This window comes from Plecotus auritus (genome assembly GCF_963455305.1).
Source record: "Plecotus auritus genome assembly, chromosome: 7".
NCBI classification, from domain to species: Eukaryota; Metazoa; Chordata; class Mammalia; order Chiroptera; family Vespertilionidae; genus Plecotus; species Plecotus auritus.
In genome coordinates this window covers 4,494,259-4,516,214 of record NC_137774.1, presented here as the reverse complement: position 1 = coordinate 4,516,214, position 21,956 = coordinate 4,494,259, and the positions used below count along the sequence as shown (strand labels likewise).

At 60.5% G+C, this 21,956-nt stretch overlaps 1 protein-coding gene across 1 annotated transcript in view; it reads left to right on the top strand.

Moving 5' to 3' along the window:
- The window catches only part of TTYH2 (tweety family member 2), a 28,017-nt gene extending 8,967 nt beyond the window's left edge, over window positions 1-19,050 (top strand). Inside the window, exons 4-14 of the mRNA XM_080682446.1 lie at window positions 5,244-5,464; window positions 8,714-8,809; window positions 9,318-9,390; window positions 12,324-12,393; window positions 12,868-12,923; window positions 13,453-13,545; window positions 13,755-13,847; window positions 14,440-14,582; window positions 15,207-15,392; window positions 15,819-15,897; window positions 17,312-19,050. Of these exons, the coding sequence (XP_080538572.1) occupies window positions 5,244-5,464; window positions 8,714-8,809; window positions 9,318-9,390; window positions 12,324-12,393; window positions 12,868-12,923; window positions 13,453-13,545; window positions 13,755-13,847; window positions 14,440-14,582; window positions 15,207-15,392; window positions 15,819-15,897; window positions 17,312-17,392 (1,191 nt within the window). The 3' untranslated portion in view covers window positions 17,393-19,050. The remainder of the gene's footprint in view (window positions 1-5,243; window positions 5,465-8,713; window positions 8,810-9,317; window positions 9,391-12,323; window positions 12,394-12,867; window positions 12,924-13,452; window positions 13,546-13,754; window positions 13,848-14,439; window positions 14,583-15,206; window positions 15,393-15,818; window positions 15,898-17,311) is intronic.
- Window positions 19,051-21,956: the final 2,906 nt, after the last annotated feature.

Sequence of the window (21,956 nt, the reverse complement as noted above, 5' to 3'; positions counted from 1 at the left end):
TAGGGGACGAAGGAGCTGCTCTGCTGAGCCTTTGGCCTGAGAGACAGCGACAGGAGGAGGGTGGGGAGTCCGGGTTTCTCAAATGTAGACCCTGGCCCCCAAGTGTGCCCCCCTTCACTGACCGGGCCAAGTCACAAGGGCTGATCTTCCAGGCCGCCCCACGGCAGCCCCTTCCCGAGGAGGCAGGCTCCGGGGCAGTTCTCAGGGAAACCAGTCCTCGGATGTCACGCTGTTCCAGACCCCGCTGGCCCAGCACAGGGTGACCTCCCGGGTGGCCCATTCGTGTCAGAGCCTCTCCAGGAAAGGCGGCCCCAACCGCAGCCTGGGCCATTGTCCTGGCGCTCCCGCAAGAGGAAGCTGAGGAGCACTCACCCCGTGCCCTCCTTCTCCCTGAAACTCCTCTACGGCCTCCATCCCTCAGCCCTTCCAGGCCTCGCCTTAAAGAGACAGCGGAGCTGCTCTTCAGTGCCCAGCATGGCAGGGGCCGTGGCTCGGGCCTCAGAGAACTTTCTGGGGAGCTGAGGGTCACCAGGACCCAGCTCCCCTGCAGAGGCTGTCCGTGCACACCTGTGCCCACGGGGCCCCATCCCCGGGGACTGAGAGCTCTGAACGCTGGTTTGGGCAGCTCTGGGGTGAGGGAGAAGCACTGGCTGGGGCAGCGGGGCAGCCTCGTGGCTGAATGCAGCGTGACCTGCACGAGGAGGCCTGGGCACGACCCGGCTGCAGGGAGCTGACCTCTGCCTGGTGGTCCCATGTCTCTGCCTCTGGGTTCTTCCTCTCCTCCCTGCCCCTCCACACACCAGCATCAGGAGGAGGAACCCAGCCCCGAAAGGAGAATCCCCGGCCAGGGAAGGCCCAGAGCCGTGACCTTCACTCACTGATGGTGACTGTGAGGAATGGCCTTATCTCCCGGGGCTAGAGGAAAGGAGGAAGTCCCAGAGCTGTCCCCATGGGGACGATGGGGACGCTTGAATTCTGTCCTGGTCTCGTGGGAGGAGAGCCGTGCTGTGGGGGAGTTGAGTGGAACAGACCCAGGGAACAGACCCAGGCCGGGCCCACCCGCCGAGCGAGGAGGAGGAGTGCTGGGGGCAGGTTGGCACATTCGCAGCAGTCCCACGTCCCTAAACTCCCCCACGGTCCCAAGGGGAGCGTTCTGTGTGTCCCTGGGGGTCGGCCCCTCGTCCTGAGCAGTGAGGACAGGAACCCCAGGCTCTGTGGCCCAGCCAGCGGAGCTGCTTCCATCCTGAGGACAACCCCCTCCTGCCTCTGCGTGACCAGAGCTCCCCTGGGGCCAGGCTCCGGGCCTGCAGGGCTGGTTTGGGCCTTGAGGGAGCGGGGAGCCCCCAACACTCCCCGTCCCAAGGGCTCCAGGGGAGGCAGCAGGTCTCCGAGGGCTCCCAGATCCAAGGGGTGAGGCCACACATCAGATAGGTGCTGAGATGCTGTCCGTGAAAGGCCTGGTAATCTATGAAGCACCCTCCACATCGGGCTGCCTATGGTAATGAGTGCCATTACTATAACTGATGTAATTATGCATATTGCTGTAATCACCTTAAAGGGGAGAGGAGGCTTGAATTGGGGGAGGGGGGGACTTGAGGAACAGGTCCAGTGACTCAGAAGGGAGCCAGAGCCAGGTGGACCCTCCCGGGCTCCCTTTCCTGGGCCAGAGCCCCACATTGGTGCCTCGGTGGGAGGGAGGCAGGAGGAGCCGAGGCTCAAGGCTCAGGCTGGCCTATCGGGTTCTGGATCAGCTAACACTCTGATGTGGGGGGTCATCCAGGGTCATTTGGGAGTGCCAGTGGGTCCTTCCTCTGGATCCAGTGCCCCCTATCTGTGCCCCAATGAAGGGGGCCTGGGCTCCAGTTACCCAGGGACCAGGCACACCTCTCACCCCTCAGAGGCTCAGCTTAAAGTAAGGGCCTTGGGCTCTACCTCCCCGAGGCTTGTCGGGGCCAGGTGCTTCCTCCCGCTCTCACCTGGGCTGCAGCAGCCTGTGGGCAGCCCCAGGTGGGGACACTGGGCCAGGGAGGCCGCGTTCCTGTCCCAGGTTGGAAGCTAGCACTTCCAGAGCAAGAACTAGAACCCAGGTGTCTGGTCCTCACCCTCCCCTCCGAGGATCTGAGATGGGGCTCCCCCCCTTCGACTCCTAGGGTCTGCCCTTCCAGAAAACCTCTAAGGAGAGAAGCTTCCTCCCTCCCAGAGGTTGCCCAGAATCCCCTGGGGAGCTTGATGGCCTGGAGCGCTGGCCCCACCCGTGTCTGATTCTGTAGGTCTGGGTGGGGCTGAGAATTTGCACTTCTAATGAGTTCCCAGCTGCTCAGCCTGCTGCTGCTGCTGCTGCATCCTATATCCTATGGGATCACAGCTCCATCCTATATCCTATGGGATCACAGCTCCATCCTATATCCTATGGGAACACAGCTCCATCCTATATCCTATGGGACCACAGCTCCATCCTATATCCTATGGGACCACAGCTCCATCCTATATCCTATGGGACCACAGCTCCATCCTATATCCTATGGGACCACAGCTCCATCCTATATCCTATGGGACCACAGCTCCATCCTATATCCTATGGGACCACAGCTCCATTATATATCCTATGGGATCACAGCTCCATCCTATATCCTATGGGATCACAGCTCCATTCTATGGGACCACAGCTCCATTATATATCCTATGGGACCACAGCTCCATCCTATATCCTATGGGACCACAGCTCCATCCTATATCCTATGGGACCACAGCTCCATCCTATATCCTATGGGACCACAGCTCCATCCTATATCCTATGGGACCACAGCTCCATCCTATATCCTATGGGACCACAGCTCCATCCTATATCCTATGGGATCACAGCTCCATCCTATATCCTATGGGACCACAGCTCCATCCTATATCCTATGGGAACACAGCTCCATCCTATATCCTATGGGAACACAGCTCCATCCTATATCCTATGGGATCACAGCTCCATCCTATATCCTATGGGACCACAGCTCCATTATATATCCTATGGGAACACAGCTCCATCCTATATCCTATGGGACCACAGCTCCATCCTATATCCTATGGGAACACAGCTCCATCCTATATCCTATGGAACCACAGCTTCCACCACCTACTAACTGGCCTGTAACCCTGCCCCAGCCTGGGGCACTGAGCTGCCTCTGCCCTCTGGGTGGGGGAGCTATTCAACTCTGGAGCATCCCCCCCTCTGCCTCCCTGCCGGGAGCTCTGTCTGTCGGAACCTCTAAGGACTGGGGTGGCGTGGAGAAGGGGTGCTGCAGCAGGTCGGCGCTGGGGTCTTTATGTTTGCATTGTTCTGTTTCCTACGAGAAAACAAGAGGAGAGAGGCAGCAGGTCCTGGCGTTTGTCTTTTCGAAGAGGGATTTAGGAAAATAGAGAAGTTAAGAACGTGGAGCTGTGGAGGGGAAGTGGCCTCACAGCTGAAGTTGACAGATCGTGTTCACAGCCCTTGGCTGTCACCTTTATAACATAGGAACGTGAAAATGTCACGGAGGTCACGGTTTGTGTCTCCTGTTGCTTTTAATAACGTGCTTGCGGCCACGTGTAGGTCGATCTTATTGAATTAAAAGGGACCGTTTTTCGGGGTGACGTTTAGTTGCTGTGTTTACTTCCACGTGGTTTTCGCCCCGTGTGAGGCCAAAAGCCGCCAAAGCCCTGAGGGGTGTGCATCTCTGCACTCCGCCCCGCCTGCTCCTCAGCCAGGGTGTGAGAACCGGGAACCAGCCGGGAACCAACAAGCCTCGGACACTGAAAAACAAAACAAAACGAAACAAAGAGGGCCTTTCTCCTTTCTGGAACCAGGAACTCGCAGAGCACAGAGCGGTGCAGATGTGACGGCCGCCCCCCCTAATCAGGGGGGTCATCTGCCTCTCCTGCTGAGCTCCGGCTGTGGGAAGTGCCTGCCCCTTCCTCTGGGTCATCTTTATCTTCCTTCCAGGCCTGGGTTTCACACACTCCCGCTTCCAGCCAGTCGTGCTGGCTGGGTTAGTGTGACAATCTCAGCTCAGCCCCGCTCTGCTTCCCCTCATGGCCGGCCCACCGGCCCCAGCAGGCCCGCAGGGAGGGAGGACTGCGCTGGGCTCCGGGGCTGTGTCCCTGGGTCCCACAGGGACCCTAGGTCTGACTTCTTATCGTCAAGCCAGAGACAGTCCCTGCCATCGTCCCTCCCTCTCGACCTTCGGACAGAGCATCCTTCAGGGTCCGCTCAACTCCGGGTTCTTGAGGCTCAGACAGGGGACTGGAGCCTGGCCTTCCGCCTGCGGGACAGACGTGCGGACAGAGAAGGCGTGGGTTTCCTGCCGTCAGGTGTCCAGGGGGCAGGATGGGGTCTGTCTGTTCGTGCAAAGCTCCCTTGTCTGCCTTCGCACGAGCTGGCGGCTGCCGCTGGCTGGACCACGGGCGTCTCTCCCGCGAGGCCCTTCCATCCTGTTTCGGGGACAAACGGTCAGGCGGCAACAGGAACTCTGGGCTCCGACAGATGATTCCGCGCCCCAAGAAAGAATTCGTAATCCAAAGTGTTGAGAATTTTAGGAGAATCGCAAGGAAGCAACAGGGGGATCCCTGTGTTTCCCCACCTGGGTCTCTCTTTATTTTATTTTATTTTTTCCAATAAAGTTTTATTGTTGAAGGTGGATGCTCTGAACCTGGGTCTCTCTTTAGAGGAGGCGTCCTCAAACTACAGCCCGCGGGCCACATGCGGCCCGCCGAGGACATGTATCCGGCCCGCCGGGTGCCGCTGCCTGTCCTGCTTAGCAGCCGACACGTCCCGGGCCCGCAGTGCGCATAGGAATTTGTTCATAGTTTTTTTTTTAAACTATAGTCCGGCCCTCCCACGGTCTGAGGGACAGTGAACTGGCCCCCTGTTTAAAAAGTTTGAGGATCCCTGCTTTAGAGTAAGGTGCTGGATCACGGGGCCAGGTCCTGGTTGGGGCCTGTCCCCTGGAGGGAGGGACCAGAGGGCTGGGTGGGTAATGGGAGCCTCTGTCTTCCGTCCTCCGTCCTCCGTCTGAGCAGCAGCCTCCGGAGCCCTGCAGGGCCGGGGGCGGGAGGGCTGGGGTGGGCGTGCATGCATGCGAGGTGCGCTCACTTGAGCCCAAGCACCGTCCTCCGCTCCTCACAGCACTTCTCCGGCATCAGAATCGGGGTCCAGAGCTACAACCCTCTGGCTTCCTCCTGCCCCCGGGCCAGATTCCCACCCAGCCTCTCCCCAGGTGTCCGGAACCACCCAGAAGATGGAGGTGGACCTAGCGCGGCACCTGGCCCGGCTCAGTGAGATCTTCGCCGCCCGGAGCGATTACCTCCAGACCCTGCGGTTCGTGCAGCAGAGGGCCGCCAGCGTCATCGAGCAGCTGTCAGGGGTGCCCGTGTGGACGGAGGTCACAGCCCAGCTGACCCAGCTGGCCGACCAGACCGGCTACGTGGAGTACTACAGGTGAGGGGCCCGCGGGGGCAGAGCGGGGCCTACACTGGCTACCTGCATCTGAGCCTGGGTCCTGGGCCCTGGCAGGGAGGTGCCCCAAGGTCTTCATAAGCCATTAGCTGAAATGAGAGAACATGAGAGCTCGCGGGGTAGTGCTGGCCCTGAGACCAGCCTCCTGAGACAGGCAGGCGCGAGGCCCGTGAGGGGCGGTGCTAAGCTAGGACCCCAGTGTGGACCTCCCGCACACAGCACAGGGCTCCCGGGACCAGCATACTCCCGGGCTGCTGCTGGGTCAAGTGCAAGTGGTTGACAGTTCCTCACCTGCCACGGTGTGTGGTGCAGGCGGCCAGGGACATGGGGGTCTCTTTGCCTGCACGGAGCCTCCCCTGATGGCAAGCCCAGAGATGCCCCCAGCTGGAGTGATGGGGGCTGGGGACACCAACCCCACCCCCTTTGCTATACTCGGTGCAAACTCATCCCTATGTCACCTGTTCTTTGGGGGCCCGATGATGTTTGCCCTGCCTCCCCACTCCTCAGACCCCGTCCCAAGGGAAGACGCTGGGCACTCACTGGTCAGCCGAGGGGTCTAGTGAAGGTCACTGGGAGAGCCAGGGAGGGCGGCAGCTGGGTGTCTCCCGGCTGAAGGCGGCACCCACTCATGAAGTCACTGCACCCAGGCCCGGCATGGAGGAGGCTCAAGGGCGGAACAGATAAATGAATCCTGACCAAGAGGTGTCAGCTCTTTGGACCCCCCTCCCCCACAATTCCTTGGTTCCTTTTCAAGCCATTTGCAAAGGTCAGAGCCTTTAGCTCCACGTTGCACAATTTACGCTGGCTTTCTGGATTCATTTCCCCTTTATGGGAAAGCCCCACCCCAGGCTGAACGAAGCCAGAGACCTCCCTGCCCTGGGCTCTCGCCTCCCGGGGTAGGGCCCTGCTGAGAGGCAACACTTGAGGTCTTGGCTCCAGATAGAGGCCCCCCCCAGGCCCTCCCCCTGCAGCCGTCCAGCCCCTGCACTAGATGGGTGATCATGTGCAACAGCGCCTTTCTCCCTGGTGACAGAAAGAGACTGCCAACTCTGAGGACTGGCTGTGACCCGAGACCCCAAACAGTGGCCTCTGATTAGTCCTGGGATGGGACGTGAGAGACATTCATTGCCTGAGCCTTCACAGTCTTTTTGTCATGCGGGGTCAGGGGAGGTAGGGCGCAGCCATCCATTGTGACCCTGCCTTCTCTGAGAGGACCTCAGGCACGGAGGGCCTGATGTGGGTCAGAATTTACATATCTAAAGGAGCTTATTTTTAAGGTAGTTTTATTAAAAGTGGGGGAGGAGCGTGGTGCCAATTGCCCAGAAGCTATTTCAATCTGGGTGTTGGACAGGGACCCCCTAGAACTCCGGTCCCCAACTCCCACCTCTTGGGCAGCAGAGGTCTCCTCCCAGGTTAGCACCTGCAGCCCCTGAGCCCTGAGGATGACCTGTCCCTTGTCCTCATCTTCCACTGTTTGCTCGTTCCTTCTCTCACTTTGTCTATTCTTGGCTAACCGGCCTTAGGGCTGGGGCTCCCCCAGACAGCCTCCCCAGCTCTGCTTTCCGCATGGTGTAGAGCAGTGGTCGGCAAACTGCGGCTCGCGAGCCACATGCGGCTCTTTGGCCCCTTGAGTGTGGCTCTTCCACAAAATACCACGGCCTGGGCGAGTCTATTTTGAAGAAGTGGCGTTAGAAGACGTTTAAGTTTAAAAAATTTGGCTCTCAAAAGAAATTTCAATCGTTGTCCTGTTGGTATTTGGCTCTGTGGACTAATGAGTTTGCCGACCACTGGTGCAGAGCATGGCCATCCATCTCAGCAGACATTTCTCAGCGCTTCGTGCAGGCCTGCCTAAGCATCGGAGGCATGAAAAGCCTGCACAGACGACCTTGTGACAGAGTGAGCCCAGGAGTGAACCAGGGGAGGCCGGATGTGGGAGGGGCCGCGAGAGTAAGGGCTGGCAGCTTCTTGGAGAGCCACGAGCCACGTTTTCCGTTGGAAATACAAACCCAGGTCATCCCCCAGCTCCTCTGGGAAAACGCATCCGCCTCGCAGAGCTGTTTCCAGGAACTGTATGCGGCATGAGGCGTGGCTGCAGAATGAGGGGTTGAAGCTCGGTCCTGGAGAGTGAGCTAGAAGCAATCCTGACTTGATTTCCTGCTGATGGGGAGAGAAACCACAAGAAACCTTTTGGTTTGAAACATGAAACCAGGACTTTGAGAGGGGCCTGGTGGCTGGCTTTGTCTCTCTCTCTCTCTCTCTCTCTCTCTCTCTCTCTCTCTCTCTCTCTCATATATATATGTGTGTGTGTGTGTGTGTGTGTGTGTGTGTGTGTGTGTGTATTGATTTCTGAGAGAAGAAGGGAGAGGGAGAAGGGAGAAAGGAATAGAAACATCAATGGTGAGAGAAGCATTGATCAGCTGCCTCCTGCATGTCCCCTACTGGGGATCGATCCTGCATCCCGGGCATGTACCCTGACCGGGAATCGAACCATGGCCTCCTGGTTCGTGGGTCGATGCTCAACCCCTGAGCCACCCCATCCGGACATGGCCTTGTCTCTTGTAGGAAGGCTGGAGAGTTGGGGACCTCCTGGGCCAGGCTCCCCTGCTGCCGGCCTCAGTTTCCCAATCTGTGAATGGGAATCCTAACACCAGATGGTCCCCAGGTCCTTCCGGCTCTGACTCTGATTCTGAGAAAACTGGCTTCTTGATGGCCTCGTCCCAGGGGAGGGTGGGCCCTGCAATCTCCCCAGAGCCCCCACCTCCATTTCTGGGCACCACAGGCACCTGCCGGTCTGCCCCACTCCGTGCAGGGGTGTTTGGATCAGGCGCTTTGGGGGCCTCCATTCCCAAAGGCAGAAAGAACCACACTTGGCTGCCAGGCCTCCAGCGAGCTCCCTCCCCCTCGGAACCCTCTTGTCACTCTCTCCCAGCTCCGTCCCACTTCCTACCCCCACGCCAGACCTCTCACCCTCGTTGGTGTCAGTGAAGCAGAAACCAGCGCTGGAGAGGAGGGGTTACTGAATTCATTTGGCTCCGACATCGAGGAAAAAATAAGCAGGAAGCTTCCCTTGCGGGCACTAGGAGAAGGCCCTCCTGGGCCCCATCCCGCCCCTGGGCAGTGGTACAACGAAGGGTCAGTGGGCCTGGGGGCTGCTGGTCAGGTCCCCGAGTGGGGAGTTGTGCCCTGCTCCCCCTGACTGTCCCTCGCACCCTCCCCCACCCCCACCCCCAGGTGGCTTTCCTACCTCCTGCTCTTCATCCTGGACTTGGCCATCTGCCTCTTCGCCTGCGTGGGACTAGCCAAGCGCTCCAGGTGTCTCCTGGCCTTGTGAGTAGCCCGGCCTGCAGGCCTGGAACAAAGATCTGGGCAAGCAGGTGGGGTGACGGGGCCACCAGCAGAGAGAAGGGGACCCGGTCAGGCTCGAAGGAGGTGGTGGGAGCACCAGCCTGCAGCCGCCTTCTGCCCCTGCTCAGCACCCAGCCAGGAGGGGGCAGCAGCCACCACCTCGTTATCTGGACCCCAAGCGAGGGCTGGGCTTTCCTCTCTGTGTCCCCTCCTGGGCCTGCCCAGGCATTAGCCTCCCACCAGCACCTCCTCCCTAGCCAGCACCCCCTCCGCTGTCTCCGGCACAGCAACCTATGTCCCAGGGTTGGGCCCTTCTCCCTGTCCCGGCAGTCAGCAGGGCCGATGTTAGGGCAGGGACCAAGACTCGGGGCTCAGGGAGGGCAAGTTCATGCCAAGAGGAAGGGCGCTGAGGTTGGTGGGGTGACAGCCGTCATGGGGTCCCCTGCCTGCCAGCCTTCGCCTGGACCCCACCGCTGTGCCTCTCTCCCAGGCTGCTGTGCTGTGGGCTGCTGGCCGTGATCCTCAGCTGGACGTCCCTGGCCGCTGACGTCACTGCAGCCGTGGTGAGTGGGGGTGAGTGGGGGGCGGTGTGTCTGGCCAGGACCAGCTGATGGGGGTGTCCCGCCCAGAGCCCCCAGGGCAGGTCCGCTTCCAGTCTCTGTCCCTAAGCTAGAACCCCAGAATCCCAGAGCTGAAGGGCCTTAGATCTCCCGCACCAGCCCCCCTCACGCTTCAGAGGGAGACACAGGCCCAGAAAAAAATCATAAGGCGTTTAGCCAAGACAATAAGACAGCTGAAGCCTGTCCTTTGCCCCCACCCGGCCCAGGCCTAGCCACCGGCTTACTGCTTGTAAGGACGTGCAGGGGTGATGAGGTGACGGCTCTCTGGGCTTGAAGAGGTGACCGGGACGGGTGGGGTCTGGCCCCCGGCTGGAGGAGCCCTCTGGCTTCGGCGGCACACCCTTGGGCACCGGGACGTGGCATTGAGCTTGCCTCTGTCCCCTTCTCTCCCACCCCGTCTGACTCACAGCGATGCATGTGTATGGAAGCGGTGCCTCAAAATGTTAGAAACTAAAACATAAAAACACAGGGTGGGGGAGCTTCCTGGGTAGACAGGAAGACCTGGTGTCGGAGTTAAGCTGCCTGCGTGAGTCCTTCGTTCCTTCGTTCGTTCATTCAGCTGTTGTCTGGCTCTGTGGCAGCCAGTGGTGCCGGATGCTATGTTTGGTCTTCACTAAGTGGCAGGAGAAAGACTGGCGGGCGTATTTGCAACCCCATGTGAATGGGTGCATGCTGTATGTGGTGGGGGGCCCAGGATTTACCAGGGGGTTCAGGGAGCCCCTAGCTGATTCAAGGGCCCCAGCGACCTGGAGAGAAAAGAATGCCCAGTGACCTCAGGGGCTGGCCGTTCGCTCACAGGACCCAGAGAATGAACGGCCCCGGTGCTGTTGGCTCAAGGCAGCTGTTGGCAGAGCTGGCCGGAAGGGAGAGGAGGCGGGCAGCTCCTGTTCGGTTTCGTTCCCCCAGAGGGAGAACTGGACAGGCGTGAGCATGTGTCCCAAGGTGGGGGGCCCCTTCAGATACAAGGAAGGGCAGGTCAGATGGCGCACGTCATGCTCGAAGGCATCCTGACGCCATCGGGAGGTGGGAGGGCTGTGCGTAGTCAGGGGAGTGGCTGCTGGCCAGGGCACCGCGCACCACTGCCTGGCCCACAGCCTCTCCTCGGGACAAGTGTGAGCACAGGGAAGCTCACACGTGTTGGGCGTTGCTGGGACCTCCTCCTGCCCCCGGCAGCCTCTGCCCCTGGGAGCAGCAGCAGCCAGCTTGCCCCCTGAAGCTGCCCTGTGGGAGGCCGCCTCCTCCTGGCTCCTTCTCCCCCAGCTGCAACATCCAAGGAACCCAGCGGTGATTTATAATCTCCCCGCCCGGTGCTCTGGAATGCTGGGGAGCCGAGAGAAAGGCCGTTTCCCTGACTGGTGTAGTCAGGCCCCCGGGTGCCAGAGCCTGTGAATGAGTCTTTGATTTGCTGCAGATCCTGCTGCCTTTTAAACGGAAGGAAGCGGGGAGAGGAGGAGCCGGGAGGGGGAAGCAGGCCGTCCAAGGCTACTGTGGGCAGCTTTTGTGCAGCCTCCCTCCCCTGCGCTCCGAGGCCTGGCTTTTGTGTGTGGGTGTTTTTTTTAGAGCTGTGGGGTCAGAGAACTGACAGTGTGCCCCCCTGTCACCCACCCCCTGCCTTTTCTGTCCCCCAGAAAGGACCTCCCCAAGGAGGGAAGGGGCATTAGGAGGGTTGGCTGCACAGCACCACTGATTTGAGGGGAGCTCCCCGGGAATCCGGGCACTCCTTCCCCACAGTGGGCCCCCGGGAAGGTCACTGAGGTTCTCCAGGCCTCAGCCTTCCCCTCTGTAAAATGGGGAGAAGCATAGCCCTTGCCTTAGAGGATGGTTTGTTGGTGGGATGAGATGGGTGGTTAATCCATGGCGGGGAGGGGAGGAGGGGCATATAATACATGCTCACTAAACAGCAGCCACCACTGGTGACCACCGTTGTTGTCATGTGAGGGTCCCAGGCTGACTCCTTCGGAGTCAGGAGCTGCCTGCAGGCTCAGCCACCAGCTGGGCACTGGGTGGCTCCTCCATCTGCCCCAGCTGTGCTCGGCCCCCTCTCTCCCCCCTCCCCATCCCCGTCCCCACTGCATGGACACAGGCCCGTGTCCTGGTGGACAGGCAAGGGGAGCCCTCCTGGCCAGAGGCGGGAGGCGGGGACGAGGAGGCCACATCCCTGGCAGAGCTTCTGACAGGGCCTCCTGCCTGTCTTTGGATCTCAAACTTCCCGGGGGTGACCCAGACAAAGATGGTGGCCTCGCTCTCTCCCCACCCCCTCACTCAGGCTGGCTCCCCTCCTTCTGCCCCTCCAGTGACAGGGTGGGGTGCTCCTGGGCCTTGCTGGTCACCAGCCAGGCCATGCTGTGGCAGAGCCTGGAGCTCATGTCCTCTGACTCCCAGCCCCGTGCTCTTCCCAGCCCCCCAAGTCTTCCTGAGCAGGGCCCGCGCCCAAAAGCGCAAAGATGGATTCAGCACCAACATCGTTCTTTAGAGAGTCCAGGGAAGGCTTCCCGGATTGACACCCTGGAGTGTGTGGGACTTGATAACAGCAAGACAAACAATGAAACAGATGAGTAAGTGAGGCCCTGGTGCAAATAACCCAGCACCCATCCTGCAGCCTCCCGTGGCCCAGGCTCGCCAGCGTCCATCCCAGAGGAGGCATCGGAAACACGGGAGGCTTGATGGACATTAATTCAGAAAGGGAATGTTATAGGCAAGGCACCTGCAACAGAGCTAGGGAGCGCAGAGCCGGGATTCAAACCCAGGAGCCTGGTTCCTGGCTGTTCCCAGGACTGAGCTGAGGCGTTCAGTGGCTGGGGGCGGGGGCACGGGGCTCCTCCCAGGGCCCTAGAGTCGTGACTTTGCCCCGCCCCTCCCGTCTCTCCCTGGCTTAGGGCACCAGTGACTTCTGCGCGGCTCCCGACACCTTCATCCTGAACAGCACGGAGGGCCGGCTCAGCACAGGTAACCAGCTTGTGGGCCTCCGTGGTCAGAGCTGCCTGGTCAGCCAGATTGTACCTCTACTTACCTGTTTCAGCCCTGTAGTCCCCAGTCTCTCCCAAACCCCACACTTCCAGCACCAGCTAGACCTCTGGGTCATTTATTTTTGTTATGATTGTTATTTATTTTTATTGATTTCAGAGAGGAAGGGAGAGGGAGGGAGAGACAGAAACATCAGTGATGAGAAAGAATCATTGATCGGCTGCCTCCTGCATGCCCCCCACCCGACAGTGAGCCCGGGATCCCGTCCTGTGCCCCGGCTAGGAATCAAACCGTGATCTCCTGGTTCATAGATGGACGCTCAACCACTGAGCAACACTGGCCGAGCTGGGCCGTTTCTTAGAACCTGCCTCCTTGGGGAGCTTGGGGGTGGCTTCGCCCCTGAGGATGGGCGAGGGCCTGGTCCCTTTCCTGCCTGACCTGGTCTTTGCCTTGCAGAGGTGACCCGTTACTACCTGTACTGCAATCAGAGCATCAGCAACCCCTTCCAGCAGGTACAGCACCCGCCCAGCCCTCACCCTGCCCACAGTCCCCTGCGTCAGCATGCCCCCCTCCTGGGCCCCCAGCCCCAGCACTGACCGGACGGGTGGAGGCGGCCGGGTGTCCTTTGCTTCGCTGTGGTCCTCTGAAGGGGACAGCGCTCTTGGTCAGCATCGTCCAGGTCACACGTCGGCGTGTATAATGCCCATGACCCAGGGTGTGGTTGGCGTGCAGATGCTGTGAAGTGGGTCCGGGTGGGGTCCAAGAGTCTGCATTTCTCACAGGCTCCCAGGCCAGGCCAGTGCTGCTGGGCCGAGGACCACACTTTGAGTAGCAAGAAGCAAGAGGACCCTGCAGCTCCCAAGGAGCCTGGGGATGAGGGGAAGGTTCCCGCAGGCGGGGAAGGGCCATAGTCAGGGATGTGAGTGCAGAGGCAGCCGGGGGAGGGGCGCTACAGGGGAACAGCCCTCCGCAGTGGGGGGTGGTGGGGGGGTGGCCTGGGGAATGAAACCTCACAGTGGGGCCGGGTCTCTCCTGGCGCAGGCACTGACCGTCTTCCAGCGCTCGCTGACTGCCATGCAGATCCAGGTGGCGGGACTGCTGCACTTCGCTGTGCCCGTGTTCCCCACGGCAGAGGTGAGGCGGTCTCCCCAGGACCCACGCAGAGGAGGGGGCGCCCAGGGCCAGCGCTTCAGGGAGCCAGGCTGTGGAGAGGTTCCCTCCTGTCCTCTGGCTCCGTTGGCTTTAGAGGCCTCTGTGCACCTGTGTGTGGTCTTGGCCACAAGCCCCGCCCCCACCACTCAGTCTCTGCCTCTCTGTCTGTCCGTCTGTCTGTCTGTCTTCAGGAGGATCTGCTCAGCATCCAGCTCCTGCTAAACTCCTCGGAGTCCAGCCTCCACCAGCTGACGGCCTTGTTGGATTGCCGAGGGCTGCACAAGGTGCTGGGCTGGCCCTGGGGGGGTGTGCAGGGGGTGGGGACACCCCCGTTAGCCACATTTTCCCAGAGCAGCCAGGAGAGGCTTAGAAGAGAGATTGCCCAGGTGTCCTGCAGGCCTGGGGGATGGGGAGGAAGCTGGGCAACGGGAAGGTGGAAGCTGGACGGGAGTGGGCACGGCCTGGGTGCTTGGTTCTCTCCAGCAGCTGAGACAGGGAGACGCGGTGAAAGTACCAGGGGGTGAGGTGGCAGCACTGGGACAGGTCAGTCACCTCTAGGATACTGGGGACCCTGACCTCGGTGAGGGCGGCTGCTCCCCACTGTCCACACTCCCGGCCACCTGGTCATCCCATCCATCTCCCTGGGTTGCCAGTGGACATCCCAGTCTCATGGCCAGGGTCAGCTCCAGGAATCTGAACTATCAGACACTAATGCAGGGAACACACTGGGATTGTGCCAACAGCTTTCACATCCCGGGTGGATGGAGAGCAAATAGCCATCATGCCAGTCCAGGCCGAGGGAGAGGGGCTTCCAGGGACAAGCCCAGCCCCCAGGCCGTGCCCACTCCCGTCCAGCTGCGTGTCCCTCTCCTGCAGGACTACCTGGACGCCCTCACCGGCATCTGCTACGATGGCATCGAGGGCCTGCTCTACCTGGCCCTCTTCTCCCTCCTGGCTGCCCTGGCCTTCTCCACCATGATCCGCGCGGGGCCGCCGGCCTGGAAGCGCTTTGCCGCCAGGTGGGCTGCCTGGAGGGGGCTTCCTGGGGGAGCAGGGGGCAGGCTCTGCTCTGACGGAGCTGAGAGCTGCCAACCCGGGACGGACAAGAGAGGCGGAGGGCGCAGGCACTCACCCCAGCAGGGTCCTGGGTTTCTGCAGAAGGAGCCGGGGCAGGACTGGGTCTGAGGATGGTGACAGCATCGGACCACCACCTGGCATCCCTTGCTGGTCCTCTCTTCCTCCGCGGGACTCCGTGGTGTGACATAAATGAGGGGAGTTCTCACTGCTGGGAGGGGTGCCGCAGAATACCAGGAAGCACAGATGGTAGCACTGTTACCCAGGCACCTACAGAATCTTGAGGAGGTAGACAGAGAAGAGATGGTAGGTCAGACAAGAGGAAGCAGCTTAAGGAGGTTCCATGGTCAGCATGGTGGGCTGCCTGGAGGCAGTGGCTGTGAAGTTGGGATCAGGGTTGAGGGATCCGTGGGAGTCAGGGCTGAGGAGCGTGTTTTAGAGGAAAGTCAAGGACACAGCTGTGGCCAGAGGGAGAGTCCTGGGAGGAAAGATGGGGAAGCAGGCCAGGATCCCGCGGCCTTGGAGCCTCCCTCGCCCCTCACGGCGGGCCGCGTCCTATGTCATTCTAGGGACAGAGACTATAACGACATCGATGACGACGACCCCTTCAACCCCCAGGCCCGGCGCATCGCCGCCTACATGCCCTCGCGCGGGCGGCTTCCCAGCTTCTGCAGCTACAGCGGCAGCCTGGACAGCCAGCCCGGCCTGCAGCCGCCGGCCCAGACCGTCTCCAACGCCCCGGTCTCGGAGTACATGTACGGCAGGGCTCCTGGGTCCCCCGGGCCACCTCGCCCACAGGGAGATAGGTCTGCAGGTCCAAAGGGCCAAGTGATCCCCTCCCTGGAGCCATGGGGTGCTGGCAGGAAGGCCCCCAGCAGCAGTTAGTCACATGACCCCTGCATAGCCACGTGTGCAGAGGGAAGAACCCACTGTAGATGCCAGGCCTCCCTGAGCCGGCCGGGTGGGTCTCGGGCCGAGAAGCTGCATCCCTCCAGGCCACGCTGCCCCTGGGCCCTGCCGCTCACCGAGGCCTCTTCCCCGGGTTCCCCCACACTTAGCTTCCTGCCTACACTCCATCGCTCTCTCCACAGTCCATTTCCAACCCCTCCCTCGTGTAGGCACGCCCATGGGACCCCCCTTCCCCGCGCCCTCCCCGCTGAGCTCTCCTCTCGGCCCTGCAGGAACCAAGCTGTGCTGTTCGGTGGGACCCCCCGCTATGAGAACACGCCGCTCATCGGGAGAGGCTCGCCTCCGCCCACGGTAACCGGGCTCCCGGGGTGCGGAGGGCTCCGGGCCAGGTGTCTGTAGGGTTAGGGCTGCACCTGCCCCGTCCAGCAGGTAAACTAGGAGCCCTGGTGACCCAGGACCTGGGATTCCTGGCGTAGGCCTGGCCCTGAGACCAGGATGCTCAGGGGTGCCCGGCCCCGTCCTCAGGAGGTATGTCCCCTGCAGGGGCACTCGGGGACGCTGCTGCAGGAAGTGCCCTGGATACTTAGGGACCTGCAGGGAGGAACTGGCCCCACTGCTCAGAGTAGCGGGTCTCGCCCTGGGCGACTAGGCCCCCAGCGGACACTTGGCCACGTCTGTTGGCATTTTCGGTTGTCACATCTGGGGGTAGTTGCCGCTGGCATCTACCAGGGATGCTGCTCAGCACCCAGCACGGCCCTCACCTCAAAGAATGACCGGCCCCAGGGTCCTTAGTGCTGTGGTTGAGAATCTGCTCTGACCCACCCTCTGCCTCTCCCGGCCCGGACCCCTCCTTATTGGGTTTTGCCCAGAGCGCCTCCCCACTATCTTTTGATAAACAGCACTGGATCCAGGCCCTGGTGCCAGGAGACGGGCTGGGAGGAGGCCTGCGTTCAGACTCAGCTCCTTTTACTTGATGTGTTTACGTATATTTTTATTGATTTCAGAGAGAAAGGAAGAGGGAGAGATAGAAACATCGATGATGAGAGGGAATCACTGATCAGCTGCCTCCTGCATGCCCCCCCACTGGGGATCGAGCCCACAACCCAGGCATGTGCCCTGACCGGAATCAAACCGTGACCTCCTGGTTCATAGGTTGCCGCTCAATCACTGAGCCACGCTGGCCGGGCCCAGAGTCGGTGCCTTTTAAACCTCGCCCGGCTTCTCTCTAACCGGAAGCCCCCGTGGGTTCCTTGTCCTCGCCACCTGCTGCTGTGGCCCAAGGACTGTAAATGGACTCTAGTATCAATCTGAGCACCGAGCACAGACAGTTAGGGGAGGTCTGCTGCTGGGAGAATGAATTACTCGAAGCCCCGTGATGCCAGATAAAAAGGGTTTTCGGATTACTTTCTGCTTGGAAAGATCCAGGCCACTCTCCCTGCTGTTAGACAGTCAAGAACCGGCCTTATTTGCCAGGCTCAAGGACACAGAATCAGCCGTCCACCCTAGAATTGAGACCTGCTCAGAAACCCTCATTCCTTTGTGGGGAGACACCCCCACCCCTGCCTACCATTGCCAGGTCATGAGGAGACCCAGGAGCCCACAGCATGGAGGCGTGGGCAAGCACCCCAAGTAGCGACCACACAGCTGGCTGGCCCGGCTCTCTCTCCCTCAGAAATTCCTGGCACCTTCGCGAGTACAGTGTCCCGTTTAGCTGGTGACATGTCTGACCCTGTGCTGCTGTCCCTTCTCCCCCCCTCCCCCACAGTACTCTCCCAGCATGCGGGCCACCTACCTGTCCGTCGGGGACCAGCACCTGCGGCACTACGGGAATGAGTTTCCAGCCTAACTCTCCCAGAGGTGCCTGTTGCCTCCGTCCGGCTTGGTTTGTGATTCATTCGCGTGAAAGCTGCGTGTCATCAATAGAAGCCAAAGGCCTCTGGGAACCGCCTGCGGGATGGCAGGGCTGGACGGCGCCTGGGCCTGGCTGGGGCCCTGACCAAAGCCGCAGGCAGACGGAGGGCCCACCACCTGGACCCACCACCTGGACCAGCCTCTCCCTCCACACCAGAAGTGGCCCCCAGCTGCTCGGCGGCCCCTACACCAGGAGCCTGGATCCGCTCACTCCTACATCCTGCCCTCGCCAGGTGGGGAATGGCAGCGAGGAGGGGCCGGCTCAGGCCCGAGGGTCCCATTGCCTCCTGCGAGCATTTTCCTGCAGGCAAAGGTGGAAGAGCTGATCAGGAGATGCTTTTAGGAAGGCGATGTCCCCAGGGAGACCAGAGACTGTCCGAATCAGTCTCCCGGGGCCTGGTGGCCTCTTCCTGGGCCGCAGGGAAGGCGCTGGAGTGCCCTGCCTGGGAGGACCGCTGCCTCGCGCCTGGCAGCTTCCGCAGTGACACCAGGTAGGAATGTGGGTGACAGCCCGCTCCGTCCCCCGGCCTTTCTGCAATCCTCCATCGCCTCACCTCCATTCCAACTCGATGCTGGGAGTGCGTCCACGGCCCACAGGGGCAGTCTCAGGAAACCGCGGACACTTTGAAAGAGACTAACTCTTCTTTCCCCAGTGTTTTAAATACTTGGATTAGCCAAAGAATTGAGCCTCAGGGCACAGTTTTTACAGTAGATTCGGCTTGTTCCTTACCCCTGGTTTGGATCCCGTTCCTTTTCGGGTCTTGCTGACACTGCCAGGCCATTAAGGAGCCTCGGGGAGGGGGGGGGGATTTTTAAACAAAATAAAGATCAGTGAGACCTCCTGTCCTAAGCTGCTGTTTGATGGCCCTTTAAGGGGGGAAGGAAGGACAAACAGCATGAACGAAGTCCACCCAGGGGAATGGCCGGGCCGGGCCAGCGTCCCCTCCCTCTTGTCTTCAGGCAGGTTTGTCAGTAAAGGTTTTAGCAAAGATGGACACCTGTGTCATCTTCCCTGCCCCCCCCCCCCCCCCCCCCCCCGTCCCAGGCCCCACACTCCCTGTTAGCTAAGAAGACACTATTAACCAGGAGAAAATGGCCCACGGTTCTGCCCTCGGAGGAGCCAGGGTTAGGGTCTTGGATGCCGCCAACATCCTGCCAACTCGCAGTGCCCAGCCCTAAAGCCCCCACAGCCTCAGGCGCCAAAGCAGAGACATGGGTGGCGCGGCTTGGGACAAGGCTCTCGTTGCGTTTTGGAAGAGCCACCTTCTCATCAAACACGGACAGCAGAGTGGTTCTCAGCCCCAGCCCGGCCCCCAGGACAGAATGGGGCCACAGGGCAGCCGGGACTCACGGCATTAACCTCTACGAGCCGTGCACCGTAGACACCCCTTCGATGGCCGCGTCCTGTGCGGATAGACAAGGCGACGTCAGGCTCGTGCTGCTCACTGTGTCATCGTTGGCGACCAGAGAGCTGTTGCTAATGCCTGTAGACTACACGGGGTGGTTCCTGGCGGGGCTGGGTGGGCAGACCTCTGCCTGGTACATGTGCACCCTCCTGGGGGGCAAATAAACCGCTTGTACTAGAATGTCTGTACTCGGTGTCTGACTTCCTTGTCTGTGGAGGGAGGAGGGGACTGACGGGGCCCTTCTGCCTGGGTCATGTGGCTGGAGGGCCTCAGAGGAAATGAATCGGCGGAGTAGCTGCATACAAGGTGAAGACAAAAACAACACTTGCATTTCGACAATGAACTACCTGAAAAGAAACGTGTTTTCATTCTCTTTACAATGGTGCCTGCACAAAACGCTGGGAAGAAGGAACAGGAGGTGGACGGCAGAGAACTGCGGACTGGCCTGGGGATGATGGGGGAGGCCAGTGGCTACGCACAGCAAACCGTTTCAGTCCCCAGTTCGCTGTGAATGGGCAGAGATCTGAGAGAACGCAGTTTTTCTGAACTTGATCCCTGTGCAAACTCCAAATTATATGACCTCAATGCTGGCTTCCCAGGGTAGGGACCTCTGCTCCCCCTCTCTGAGCCTCAGTTTGGGCCTCTAGAACAGGGGTCCTCAAACTACAGCCAGCGGGCCACATGCGGCCCGCCGAAGACATGTATCCGGCCCGCCGGGTGCCGCTGCCTGTCCTGCTTAGCAGCCGACTCGTCCCGGGCCCGCAGTGCGCATAGGAATTTGTTCATAGTTTTTTTTTAAACTATAGTCCGGCCCTCCCACGGTCTGAGGGACAGGGAACTGGCCTGGCCCCCGGTTTAAAAAGTTTGAGGACCCCTGCCTAGAATATGGGCACAACAACCCAGTGGCCGGCTCCTGTCAACCCAGGTGCTCCAGGAAGCGGAGGCCCAGGCAGCACTCATTGGTGGGAAGGCCTGGAGGTAAGGGCAGGGATGTGGGGTACCCTGCATCATCCAGTCGCTGAGGGCTCGGCAAGGTGGCGAGGCGTCCCTGAGCCTCGAAGCCTGCACTTCCCACCAAGCGGCCTGCCCTGGTGTGCCCACTACACTGTCACTGCCCAGGAGCCGCCGGGGCACAGACACAGACACAGAGATGAATCTCCCTGGGAGCCCCTGCACTGAGAGGTCTAGGGGATGTCCTGTGCCGGGGGTCAGGGCTCAGCTGTTCGCAGACCTGGTCCAGGCCCATGAGAAGGAGCAAGGTAAGGTCTGTTTCCTGAAGCTGCTGCTCCGATGACTGCGGACTGCCCAGAACAAACCGGACCATGGGTTCTCCCTGTTCTGGGGCCAGAATGTGAAATCAGGGTGTCAGGGGCTGTGGTCCCTGGAAGGCCTCCAGGGGAGGGTCCTTCCTGACTATTCCCTTTCTGGGGGCTCCTGGCCGCATCCCTTCAATCTTCACGTGGCTTCTCTTGTGACCTCCCGTCCTCCCGAGACTTCCAGGACTCATCCCCTGGCCCCGCCACTTGTTCACCTGCCCCACTTCCGGCCAATCACTTGTCCTGTGCCCCATGTTCACCTGCCCCACTTCCGGCCAATCACTTGTCCCGTGCCCCCCTGTTCACCTGACCCACTTGCGGCCAATCACTTGTCCCCGTGCCCCCCTGTTCACCTGACCCACTTCCGCCAATCACTTGTCCCGTGCCCCCCTGTTCACCTGACCCACTTCCGGCCAATCACTTGTCCCGTGCCCCCCTGTTCACCTGACCCACTTGCGGCCAATCACTTGTCCCCGTGCCCCCATGTTCACCTGCCCCACCTCCTGCCAATCACTTGTCCCCGTGCCCTCCTGTTCACCTGACCCACTTCCGGCCAATCACTTGTCCCCGTGCCCCATGTTCACCTGCCCCACTTCCGGCCAATCACTCGTCCCCGTGCCCCATGTTCACCTGCCCCACCTCTGGCCAGTCACTTGGCCCCGTCCCCCCCTTCACCTGCCTGCTGCAGGCTGATCAGTTGGCCTCGCCCCCTTGTTTAGGTGCCTACTCAGGCCTGATTAAGTGCCCTTTCCCCTGGGAAGCTGCGGGAGCTGCTTGTGAGCTGGGCTGAGTTCAGAGGGACGTGGGCCTGACAAGGGGTGATGGCTGTTTTGCCAGGGAACAGAGCGGCCTTCAGCAGTTGGCAGCAGGGAGGCCTGAGTGACAGTGAGGGTGGGGAGCCTGTGATAAATCAATAATATGAGGAAGGTGGCTACAGCTTGCCTTCCAACGTTCCTCTTTCCCCCTTTTGTACCTTCCGGCACTTCCCCACCTGCGGAATAATGTGGGTGCCGAGGGCCTCAGCGTCTCAGGTCTGGGGTGGGGTGAGGAGGGGGTCAGTAATCAGTGTAGGCAGTCTCCAGGCTCCACTCCGGAACTGATCTGCTTCTTACTCCCGGATGCTTTGTCTGGAATCTATTTGCCTCTGACAACACAAAACCACCTCAGTGGGGCTTTCAGATGCTCCTCCACCCAGCCCCCAGCCCCCCCTGAGCACCCACCCCAAGGCGCTCAGAGAAGCCGGTGGAATATCAGGGGCTTGTCTTTGGTTAGTGTGGTTGGGCAAAGTGCCATCTCGTTGGGAATTGTGTTGCCCAGCCCAGTTCAAGACAGGTGGGTAGTGGTGGAGACACACGTGGAGAAGTTGGGGAGCTGGGAAGGGGGGATCCCGACTGATGCACCCTCCATCCCCCAAATGCCTTTCTTCCACCACCACCACCACCCCTCACTTGCTCACACCATGCTCCCTCCCCCCTACCTGAAATGTTGTCCTTTTCCCTGCAACTCACAACCATTGTTCAAGGCCCGGTTCCCGCCCCAAATCCCACTTCTTGGATGACACATCCCTTGTCCTCCTTCGCCCAGATCTCTAGCGCCTACCCTGAATTCAGGTCAGCCCGGTCCCCGGCGGTGGGAAGTACAGAACACGGGGCTGGGCACACGTGCATCATCTCAGTTGACCCTCCCAGTTACCCTAAGGCAGTGGTCGGCAAACTCATTCGTCCACAGAGCCAAATATCAACAGGACAACGACTGAAATTTCTTTGGAGAGCCACAT